This window comes from Setaria italica, chromosome VII (assembly GCF_000263155.2).
Source record: "Setaria italica strain Yugu1 chromosome VII, Setaria_italica_v2.0, whole genome shotgun sequence".
Lineage (NCBI taxonomy): Eukaryota > Viridiplantae > Streptophyta > Magnoliopsida > Poales > Poaceae > Setaria > Setaria italica.
In genome coordinates, this window is record NC_028456.1 from 35,278,620 (window position 1) to 35,290,934 (window position 12,315).

At 46.2% G+C, this 12,315-nt stretch overlaps 2 protein-coding genes across 2 annotated transcripts; one reads left to right on the forward strand and one right to left on the reverse strand.

The window, feature by feature from the left end:
• The first annotated feature begins 843 nt into the window (after window positions 1-843).
• Window positions 844-7,104, forward strand: LOC101771689 (suppressor of mec-8 and unc-52 protein homolog 2). Its single transcript, XM_004977489.4, has 11 exons — window positions 844-1,333; window positions 2,101-2,238; window positions 2,370-2,419; window positions 2,859-2,973; window positions 3,619-3,667; window positions 3,767-3,856; window positions 4,702-4,770; window positions 4,851-4,974; window positions 5,242-5,600; window positions 5,829-6,215; window positions 6,591-7,104. The coding sequence occupies exons 1-11, from the start codon at window positions 1,287-1,289 to the stop codon at window positions 6,864-6,866; spliced, it is 1,704 nt and encodes a 567-aa protein (XP_004977546.1). The 5' UTR covers window positions 844-1,286; the 3' UTR covers window positions 6,867-7,104.
• A 748-nt stretch (window positions 7,105-7,852) lies between these two features.
• On the reverse strand, window positions 7,853-9,001 carry LOC101778610 (phospholipase A(1) DAD1, chloroplastic). Its single transcript, XM_004978312.1, has one exon. It carries the CDS (start codon window positions 8,999-9,001, stop codon window positions 7,853-7,855), a length of 1,149 nt encoding a protein of 382 aa, XP_004978369.1.
• Window positions 9,002-12,315: the final 3,314 nt, after the last annotated feature.

Sequence of the window (12,315 nt, forward strand, 5' to 3'; positions counted from 1 at the left end):
ACGTGTACAATCTTTTCCTGTAGCAAATGGGTTGCCATGCATCCTAATTGAAGCATCGACAATTTGTCAGGATATCCGACTCTTCTGATTTGGGCCGTCCCATCTTGATCCAGCGTACGTGTCGTTGGATGACTCTTACACAGAGAATCTCAATCCCCTCCGACGCTCTCTTGTGTGTCCCCGCGGGAACCAGAGCCACGGGAATGAGAGGAAAAATCCCTTAACCACGTCTGTTACCGTATTTTTTTCATCGGGAGCGGGAGCGGGAGCGGGTCGGGAACTAGGATACACGGGTGTACGAAAACAAAAAATTGCGGATGGAAATACAACGAAAACGGTCAGGAATTGGAATCATATATCGGGATGCACGTTTCCATACACATTACGCATGCATATAAACATACACCAGTACATTAAAGCAGTATCGTTGTTGCACATAATACTTGTATGCGCGATTGTACTAGTATAATATAAACCTGTAAGATGCCTAGGCCAGCAGGCTCCTGCCCCGCTGCCCACGTAGCAGGCTCCTGTCATCACATGTAGCACTGCTGCTCACGCATGAACCTCCTGCCCCGCTGCCCATGCATGCGCAGTCTTGTTGAAGCTCGACCCTCGTTCGTGGGCATCTTGAGCACGTTGGGTCGAGACCTTACCTGAGTGAGTAAAGAAGTGTGATATTAAGCCTATCAAAAAGGATAAATACGGAATCATCTCGGTTGAAAACGGGTCCGCAAATACGGTCAGATATACCCTCCACCATTTCCCGGTCACCCTCATCCCAGTTCCTATCCGGTTCCCATATTTTTCCGGCCCGTTTTCGTATAATAAAAATATGGCACAAACGTAGAAAAACGGACGGGCGGAAACGGGATTTTTTCCGTCCGTTTTCATCCTTAAAGAGAGAGCGAAATCGAGTCACTCCGGCACCGGTGCGCCGCCGCCGTCCGCCGTCCGCCGTCCGCAGGCCCTCTAGCCTCCTCCCATCTCCAAGCGGCGCCGCTGTATCCCCCACCTCTCGCGTTTACCACCGGATTTCTCCGCCCTTCCTCCGCCAGCTCCCTTCCCGCCGCGCTGCACTCCGCCGCCGCCGGCTTCTGTCCCCGCCTCCGTCGTCTCGCTCCCGCCATCTGCTGCTGTAGGCTGTAGCTCCTCGAGCGTGAACCACTAGGCCGTCTCGCCGAGTTGGAACCCTGAGATTGTGAGCTGGATTTGTAACAATCTCGTCTTCAAGTCTCTAATCCCCCCTGACCTGGGTTTGTAGGGATACAGTCTAGACAGACAAGATGTCGTCGAAGAAGAACTACTATAAGGAGAAGATGATGCGGCGGAAGTAAGCACTCCACGAATCCTTTCTCTCTTATTTGGTCTCGCATTTCTTAGTGCCAAGTGATTTCAAATAGATTACAAGCTGTCTCTCTGAGAAATAAGGAACATAGTCCGTTCTTGTTTCAGTAATCCTCCACGTATATCTGTTTATTGGCTTTTGGAACGAACTTTTGATGCAGACTTGAAAGGGGACAGCTTATCTGTGTTTCACATTTCTGATAAGTACAGTGCACACAAATTATTCAGTAAATCGCAAGTCCTGAGGGTCTAGTTACTGTCGTTTGTAACTTGGTTGCAATAGTGTCTGGAACCATAATGAGCAATTCCACCTGATTCTTTTTCTCTCAGCTTATAAACCTACAGTCACCTAGTCGGACTGCTATGCTACATGGATCTAGGTGGTGATTTTTCAATTACTGTACCCTTTTAGAAAAGCACAAATCGCTGCCATTATGTGTGTCCGTAAAACACTACCCATCTTCATGAATTTCTTTTTTGCTTAAGTATCACGAGCGGCAGAGGAACCACGTTAAACTTGCTGAACTACAGGGAGCTCTGAAAATATGCAGGATCCTACATTCTGAGGGAGTCTTGGACAGAATTCATAAACGCTTCAGCTTTTTAGGATATGTTTAATAATGTGTAATAATGTAAAAATAGCAAGTGATAAAGCCAAGTTAGGTGCAAACTACAGGTAGCTCCTAAATAAGACTCATGTTAACCTATTGCAAGTGATTTGACAAACCTAAATCTCTCTTGTTTCCCATTCAGAGAGGAGAAAAAAGAAGAACCAGAGACACCCAGGTATCGTGATCGTGCTAAGGAGCGTCGTGAAGATCAAAACCCAGACTATGAACCCACGGAGCTTGGTTCATTTCATGCTGTGGCACCTCCTGGGACGGATTTGAGGTAATAGATCTCATGCTTCATTTTTCTGGCACTTCCATTTGTGCTTAGTTTTATACAAGAATGGATTTAATTATTCCTATTATGCTAGTATTTTGTCTGGAATTCTAATTTCTGCAATGTTTGTGTTATAGGCTGGCAGATGCACACAAGATTTCAATTGAGAAAAGCAAATATCTCGGAGGTTGGTTATGTGATGCTATACTTTCTTGAAGGAAATAATTCCTTTTTATGGGATAAGGTCCATGTCTATTTATTACCTCTAATTTCGATGGCATTTTATGTAAATGAATAAGCGGGTATACCAGTTCATGAGCTATCCAAATCACGACTTCTGTGAAAATGAGAATTGTTTGACATGGTCTTCTATGTTTGGTAAATGCCCTATGTCCAATATTCTAGAACATAATTTTCTCAAAATGAAATATAAAGAGTGAACACCAGCTTGATCCTTTGACCTAATCAATCAGTCATATGCAGTCCTCCAAATTGTTTTTTTAATTCTTGTAATTGAAAAGAAATGTATGGAAGGTGACATTATATATTAATGTGGATATAGTGACTCAAATGCTGTTCTGAACTACTCTTTGACTGACATTTCATTTCCATGCTATGCTTGTAAGGTGATTTGGAGCATACACATTTGGTTAAAGGCTTGGACTATGCTCTACTTCACAAAGTACGAAGTGAAATTGAAAAGAAGCCTGATGCAGAGGATGGGAAGGATGCAAAGTCAAGGTACTCCACCATAGTGTAGTTTGAGCTCTATGTCATGTTATCATACCTTTCCCTAAGTGATTGTTACAGTAAGTGTTTTAAAAAGTTATGAGATCCAGCTTTCATTTCAAATGCTGCAATATGCCCATAATAGCGAATTAGTGACTGTCTACAGAAAGCAAACCAATGGTACAAAAATTGTTCCATCATGACAGAATCATCTGGATTGACTTTATTGGGCTACCTTTATTTTTTGGAGTAACTTACGGAAGATCCACTTTCCTCCCATTTGAATTTTGAAAAAGTCTCTGTTGATAAATTTCATATTCCTGTAAATTGAGATAAAAGTTGGTTCTGCCTCATGTAATTTTGCGTTTGCATATCTTGTAGTGTTTTATAACTTTACAGGCTTATCTTCCTGAAGCCATTATCTGCAACTGAGGTGAGATTCATGTAGGGTCTTATTCATGTTGTACAACCAATAATGGGACACATTTAAACATTATCTCAGTCAAATACCATTTCCTGTGCATCATTAGCACTACTCTGGGTTACAATGAAATTTCATACATTTTTACCTCCCTCGATTACAGATGCAACCATAAAAAATGAACACCCTCATAGGCTTTGGGAGCATAATACATATCTTTCACTTTTATTGTACAGGGCGACAAAAGAAGATCAGGCAGTCTCCTTCCGCACTGCAGCTGCAAAAGTAGATTTTTTTAGTTTATCAGTGAATTATTTTATTTCTTCATATGTTAAGTTACCTAATATAACATGAGTATTGATTGCCATTCTTTGTTGATCGCAGTCTGTCTACCAATGGATCATAAAGCCACAAAGCATAATAAAAGAGAATGAATTGTTTCTCCCTGGTCGGATGTCATTTATTTACAATATGGTGATGCCCTTAAAGATTCCTTGCTTTCATGTGCTTCAGTTGCATAATGGAGGTGGTCATAATACATCCAGATTAACCATTTATTATAAATTGGAAACCATACTCCTATTTTTCTCCACTAAAACGACCAGATGCATACATTCTTGTATTTTTCATCTCTCGTCAGTACTGACAGACAAGTTATATGGGTATAAATGTCAAAGTTAAATTAGGTTATCATATTGTTCTTAAAAGATTTTGACATTTCATGTTTAAGTCTTTTTTATTCTGAGAAGTCAACATGCCTCTGCCATGATTATCCTGTTACCTTTCACAGTATACGAAATGCATAATTATGTTTTGTTCTATGATGAGCACTATTTACCTGTTTCTCCGCTCATCACCTGAAGTGCAGAACTTCAACCAGTTTTCTGAAGTTCTCACTTTGGAACTGAATAGTCTTTTGATTTTGTTATCATCCTTTATATTCATGTATAGTTAATATGTTTTGTAACTCTGATGGCATGATTCATGCTTCATGCGAAATTGATTGTCATTGCAATGCATCATGGCTTCATAATTGCAACACACAGTACATACTCTATTCACGGTCCGTTAGGGAGAGCCAGGATTTATCAGCAGCTCATTGTTGGGATGCATGATGTTTTGGTTTGCTAGATATATCCTTTCCAAAGATTTTCTTAGAAAAATAGTGTAAACGTGTCAGCATAGCCTATTCACATGAAATAGCCATTATATTTTTTTATTCTGTTTGCATAACAACTTTTGTTGTATCATATTATCTCTGTTTTTTTCAAAGATTTCGTTTAGTGAGCGTATTAATTATCTTCTTTTAATTCAATTAGGAGGAGGGACTCACCAATGATATTCCTACAACTCTTCATAGGAGCAAAGCTGATTGCCCTGTTCCAGAGGTATTATGGCAATATGATGACCATGTACATATTAAATGTCCTGTGAGTTTTCTTTCTCAATGATCTTCTTACTTCTGCAGGAGATGGTAACTGTCAGTGTGGATGGCTCTGTACTTGACAGGATTGCTAAAATTATGACATACCTTCGACTTGGATCATCAGGGAAGGTCTTAAAGAAAAAGAAAAAGGAAAGAGACTCAAAAGGTGTGTTACCGCAAAATGAAATTGAGTGCTTTACTAGATGAATGAGAACCGAGAACAGGAAAACTTTCTTGGTAAATACATAAGAAAATATGCTTATGTGATTTGTCTGGAAGAACTAAGAGTATTTATATTTTAGTGATATAGAAAAGTATAACTACTCTTGCCAGGATACTTTATTTCTATGTACCTCTAGTATTCTTTGAGGGATTATCTTCAGGGGCTTGATGGATTACATATCTTGTTAATTTTTTATGTTTACTAACGCAGGGAAGAACAATTTGGCAAGTGGTGATTATGATGAGGCAGTAAAACCCTCACAAACTAACGGTTCTGCTCTGAAGCACCAATCAGAAAAGAATATGCCGCCGCCGCCGCCACCACCCGCTCGGAATGATAATTTCAATGGAAAGGAGAAACAACCTGTTCCTATTTCTAGAGCTGATGATGATGACATTTTCATTGGAGATGGAGTTGACTATACTGTTCCTAATAAGGAAATGAGCCAGAGCCCTGTTTCTGAGGATATGGATGAATCCCCACATAACCATCAGAAGCAGTCCTATTTCACAGAACCCATGTATGGCCCAGTACCACCATCTGAACCTGCTCAAGCTTGGCAACAGCCGGTAAGCCTATAGATGTTCTATGACTTTGGTTCTGATGGATACCTGTATAATCTGAACCATGCACGTTGAATTTTTTTTTTCTGGAGAATGCACGTTGAATGTTAAGAGGCTAACAATTCATTTATTACTTATCCATATTCATGGCAAAGGCAGCTTCTATAAACTGTTTCCAGTTTATTCTATACTTTATCCGTCTTGGTCAATACTTAATGTCTTTTCTGGTGTCAGAGTGGGTATGATGCTGTTCAAGCCCAAATGGTAGCAGCTGGATATCAAGGCGATTGGTCAGGCTATGCGTATGCAGAACAGCAGATGGGTTATCCAGAACAGTTCGTGCAACAAAGCACTCAGGAATATGATGTGTTAGCTGATCCTAGTATAGCCCAGGATCCTAGGTTCATGACTCAAGCAGACAAGGATCGGGGTCTAGGTTCTGTTTTCAAACGTGACGACCAAAGGCTTAATCAGCTGAGGGAAAAAGATGCCCGGGAGAAAGATCCAAATTTTATTTCAGATAGCTACTCAGAGTGTTATCCTGGTTACCAGGAGTATCATAATGAGATTGCAGGGAGCGATGATGAAGATGATTTATCAAAGATGGATATGGGTGGACGGGTAAGTGAAATTATTTCGAAATATTGCATGCATAATTAGATTGCAGGGACTGATAACTGATTTCTGCAGCTTACTTTTTTTTCTTATTATTGATTTGAATATTCTAGAAATTAATGTTCGTGCTGTTCTTATCACTTTTTGTTAACTGTTCAGTCTGGTGTTGAGCATAATCCCAAAACTGTTGAACTGATCTATTCTGCTTGTTTAGCAATTACATGTTCTGATGTCTACTAATACAAACAGTCATTGCTTGGGGGCCGTACTTGTAGCTTTTGGTTTAAAATGGCTTGCTTAAGTCCACGATCAAATCTGTTGTGAAAATAGTACAGAACGTCTCATCCCTGGTATTGTTTGGAATATCTCTGTATTGAGCAGGCCAAGGGGCGTCTACATAGGTGGGACTTTGAGACGGAAGAGGAGTGGGCGACATACAATGATCAGAAAGAAGCCATGCCGAAGGCCGCCTTCCAGTTTGGGGTGAAGATGCAGGACGGCAGGAAGACGAGGAAGCAGAACAAGGACCAGAAGCTCACTAATGATCTCCACAAGATCAACAAGATCCTTGCTAGGAAGAAGGGCGAGAAAGATGGAACGGATGATGGCGGCCATTACGATGATGATTTACCTAGCGCGAAGAAGCAACGCGGCTGATGTAGTTCATTTCTCGGTCCTCGTGGCAGAAAGTGTAAAATGCGCCAATAGTTACAGTGCCATGTTTAGCTGCCAGCTGAGTTGCTGAGCTTTTGTTTAAGGTGGCTGGTATGAAATATATGTCCTTGACTCTTGCTGATGCTATGGAAGAAATCTGTTTGTATATGTTTTAAGGATAAGGAGGTGCTGCCGAATACTGTTTGATTTAACGCGCTGCTCTTGCTGATTCTGGAGATCATCTTTTCCAGACTTGTACTATGTGCTACACTGCTACTGCTCTCCTTCCGAATGCCCAGAATATGTGCCCTGGTTGTCAGTTTGCTTTCATGTATGAAGATAAACAACACCACCCTTTCGATGGCACCTCACGTAGAAACAGAAACCAAACCAACAAATCTGAGGCTGCAGGTTGCCGACCATTTAAGGTAGACTGCAAGGCATTCTTGTCATCCGTCTTTCTGGGTTCCAGAGCTAGTCCTCGAGCATCGAAATCCTGCACGTACATGGTGCACTCCGTCTGCGTGCGTCGCCCGCCCGCCCTCACCTCCTGTCGTCGTCGTCTTGGGTTTCCTGTCCCGCCGTGACTCCAGCCATCAACAACAAAAGACTGGCCACGCTACTCACAGATCCAGCCTAAGACATTCATGTTAATTTAAACTGATCACTAGCTTAATTAGCATATCCTACATTGTTATACTAGTGCAGCCACGTACAAGAGTATTACCAAGTTCCTGGTACGTTTCAAGTTCCCGATACAAAAATTCAGAACGATGGTTCAAGACTTTGCAACGTGAACTATTATTTTTCGTGGCGATAGCTTGGGACAATATGCTATCGGACTTTCACATAGGTAAAAAAATAAGATAAAAGAAATAGTATACTATCGGGTTATCATTTATTGCTCACTCAGTGCAATGGAACAAAGGGGAATGACGTACCCTTTCGTACCCGTACCTTATCTGAAGCTTGAGGTAACACGTCATTGCCTAATCTGTGCAGGCAGCCACGAGCTTGAGGTAACAGTCGAGGTCATGCGCCGCCACCACGTTGGGCGCCGAATCCTGGCTGCTCAGCCTCAGCTCGCGCCCCACGTCGCTGTACCCCCACCCCATCTTGGAGACCAGCCACCTCGGCACCCTCGCCACATTCCGCTTCGCCGGCTCGCCGCCTGGGATGCAGCAATCATCGTCGTTGACGGGGAACCCAGGCACCTTGGTCACAATGTCGTTCGAGTTCACGACACGGAGCACCTTGCCGCCGCTCTCCTCCAGCCTCCGCCGGAACACCGCGTTACCCACGCGCGGCCCGCCGAACGACACGGCCGTCACCATCGGCGGCGCGTCGTCGCTCCATTGTTGGCACGTGATCTCGTAGACCGAGAGAACCGCGAGCGCCGCGCCGAGGCTGTGCCCGGCGATCGTGATGCTGCGCGGCGGCATGCTCTCGCCGCCGTACTCGTGGATGATCCGCCGCACCTCGTCGAGCACCTGCTGCTGCAGGCTGCTGTGCGCCTCGCCTGGCGCGGTGAAGAGGCTCCAGAATCCTCTCTCCACCATCGGCTCCTCCTCCTCCTCGCCGGCGTTGCTCCACCGCGCCACAGCGGTCGGCAGCCGGGTAAGATTGGACTTGAAGCTGTCGACCCACTCGCTGAACGTCGTGATGCCGCGGTACGCGATCACGACGTCGCGGCGGCCGAGGCGCTCGATCTCGCCCTCGTCATCGCACACCGCGATGTACCCAATGTAGCTCGAGCTGCACGGCGACAGCCAGGCCGGCGCTGGGGTGGACGCCGCGTGGAGGAGGCGAGTGACCTGGTAGCCGGTCTCCGGCAACCCGGCGCGGAGCAGCAGGGAGCGGCTCGGGAACCGGCATGAGCCGTACGACGGGGCGCCGCCGTCGAAGTCAAAGCTGGCATAGGCCGCGCGTACGAACTCGCCGTACCGAAGCAGCTCGCCACGGAGCGTGCCGTCGAGCGGGCTCAGGAGGCCTTCCCAGTCGCGGGCGCCCTGGAGCTCCGGCCACTTCCTGCCGATCTGCAGCGTCGAGGGCTTGGAAGCCAGCGAGCATTGCTCGAAGGAGATTCTAACGATAATGCGGCTGCGGCGGCTGCCAAGGGCTGTTGGAATTCGGCCCATTTTGTGTTTATTAACCCACATAATGACACGATACATTATCTTAAAAAACATAATGACACGATAAATCATGATTGGGGTGAAACGAATAGAACATTTCTAACAACGAGCAACGAGGCCAGAGAATTATTGTACCTTGAAGTGGAACCAGTGCTGAATGCATCAGATGTGCTGCTTTTCGGAAGATATAACTCGACAAAGTGAAGCGACTTGACGAAGGGACGACGAACACGAGCTTGGCGGCCCAAAAACCTTATGCACACAATGGTTTATGGAGGCCTGCTCTTCGAACTTAAATCGAGCTCTCGTGCAGGAAGCGATTGGTTTATAGATTTTGCCGGAGGAGAAGGCCGGTGGTGTGTCGCGGCCGGGTGGCAGTGGCCAGGCGGGGCGCAGCCGGGCCGCGGATCGGATGAGCACGCGAGCGGCAGAACCGATGGCGCGTGGCGACGGCGATTTCGGCGGGGCCGACGGTGAGAGGCCGCGGCGAGCCGGCAAGCAGCGGGGACGAGCCCGGGCGGCGGGCGGGCCTCCTGCGGGCAACAGAGGTGGAGGACCGTCCCGGGCGCGCGGCAAGGCTTCGACGGCCGGCAGCGGGGCACGCGTGGTTCAGCAATGACAGGGAACTCGGGCGGCGTGTGCCAGGTTGGACCCACGCGGTGGAGACGACAATGGCCTCGCCACAACGGTGAAGCGGTAGAGGCTTACGTCCTGGAAGGCTGGAACCGTGCGTAGACTTCCTTTCTCGACCAAGAAACCGTTCCCTCTCTTCCGTCTTTAATTCGCTGGCTGGCAGTACAGTAAGCAACGGGTAAGGCAGTCCCAACCTTCTACGTCAGCAAGTGTCCATAGATAGAAAAAGTAAAAAAAATAGAGAAATTGGATCGCATGCATACAGGAAAACAAGATCCACGCTCGCACCCATATGTGATAAACTACCGATTTTAACATTAGGAGCAAATCTTCGTTTCTTCACCACACCTTCCTCCCTCCGGGTAAGGAGAACACCTTACCGTCAATCTCCAACCATCCTTTTTTGGACTACTTTTTACGCATCATTCCTTTTCAGAAACTAAGCAACGGGTAAGGCAGTCCCAACCTTCTATGTCAGCAAGTGTCCATAGATAAAAAAAGAAAAAAATAGAGAAATTGGATCGCATGCATGCAGGAAAACAAGATCCATACTCGCACCAAGATGTGATAAACTACCGATTTTAACATTGGGAGCGAATCTTCATTTCTTCACCACACCTTCCTCCCTCCGGATCGAGGAAATCAAGTTTAGATCGCAGTAAGGAGGACACCTTACCGTCGATCTCCAACCATCCTTTTTTGGACTACTTTTTACGCATCATTCCTTTTCAGAAATCAGCACAGATCCTTCTCCTGCACATCCATTCCATTGCACTTAGCGCATGCTGCTTGACAAAAAAATATGGGAAAAGAAAGTTAGAACAAAATTTGAATAAGAAATAAAAATCAAACTTTATGGATCAATTTTTTTCAAAAACAAAATTAAGAGAAAATCGAAACAAAAATTCTGATCGCAAAACTTTTGAAAGAAAAAAATTAAAACAAAAGTTACCAAGAAATTTTGGAGCATTCAGGAACAAAAAGTTTTTGAAAACAAAAATGGGCAAAAACCAGAAAAAAAAACTTCAAGCCAAAAAAAAAGAACAAAGGCTTTAAAAAACCTGCAAAAATTTAGAAAAAAACTTATAAAAAAAATTCAGAACAAAGCCAAAAAAATATTGAAAAAAAGTTATACAAAAAATTCAGAACAAAAGTTGACAAAAAAATTGAAACAAAAAAGGAAAAAAAAAAGCTTGTAGAGCTCGCCACCACCCTCGCAGCGCGACGCTTGTCGGCGGCCGCTGCTCCAGCCACCCGCGCTGCCGCTCCACCGTGGCCGCTCGCTCCGCTGAAGCCGCACGCCATGGCCCCGTCGTTGTCCCACACGAGAAGCGCGGGGCTCGGTCCTGCTCGTCCCGCCCACCTCTGCACGTAGCAGGTCCGCGCATCACCAGCCTCCGCGCATCACTGGTCTGCCCGCTACTTATGGAGCTCATCATCGGGCATCCGCTCCTACCAACGTGGGAAGCTCGCCTTGAACGTTGTCGCTCCCACAGGCCGGCACCAGCAGGCAACGCACTACCTGGGGGCTCGCCGACCTGTGAGCTCGTCAGGGCGCCGCCAGGAGCCGACACCTACACCGGATCTGAGAGAGTGGGAGGGGTGAGGGTTGAGGGTTGAGGAAGGGGTGGATCTCGGGTGGAAGAAAGAGAATGAAAAAGAAAAAAGGGGAAGGGCTACCTGGGGGCTCGCCGACCTGTGAGCTCGTCAGGGCGCCGTCAGGAGCCGACACCTACGCCGGATCTGAGAGAGTTGAGAGAGTGGGAGGGGTGAGGGTTGAGGAAGGGGTGGATCTCGGGTGGAAGAAAGAGATGAAAAAGAAAAAAGGGGAAGGGGTAGGAAGATAAGGCAACTGTGGGACCCGTGCACGGGGAGCGTGGGCGTCGGACAAAAATCGACCTCTCGCAAATGAGCTCACACAAAAATGCGTCCCATCCATAGGAACGGATCCAACGTGGGGCTGAAGCCCCTTACAGCTTGGCACCTCCATTGGAGCGAGGGGTGAAAAAAGAGAAGAAGAAACTGACACATGGATGGTAACGATACTTCAATTTGTTCTCGATGGACTCGGTCTTCAAATAAAATATTAGAGTTTTGCTCATTCATTCCTTCTGGTGAGCTTCGTTCATGAGAGAATCTTACAAAATAATATTCTACTTGCTCACGGGCAACCTGGCATCGGGAAAGTCCAAGCTTCGATGCCTGTTTTTTTACTCAGCATCGGCTGTTACAGTGGCAAAATCGATGTTTGAACCTTCTCTTTCCTATCCGAGCGTCGCTTTTGCTCCACGCTGGGGCTTAGAGCCGGAGGCGAGTCGGCGGGGATCTAGACGCTGGTGCTCTAGGCGCCTGAGGCAGCCTTCCTGCTGTCGTCGGTGCTGCTACATGGCCTGGTTGTGCTCCAGGCACCCGTCTTCCAGCGGTCGGTGGCCCAGCCCAGGTTCCTGCCATTGGTGCCGGCATGGTGGCCAGCACCATTGGTTGGTTAGTCTCCTCACTGCTTAAAAAATGACCTCCCGTTCCAAGGTTTAGTACCCGTCATTTTTTGGTTCGATACTAGTGCTAACATTAGTACCGGGTCTTCCAATAAGACCCTCGTGATCCCCTTTAGTACCGGGTGGGGGCTCCACCCGGTACTAAAGGTCATGGGGTACTAAAGGGTGGAGCTCCCACCCGATACTCAA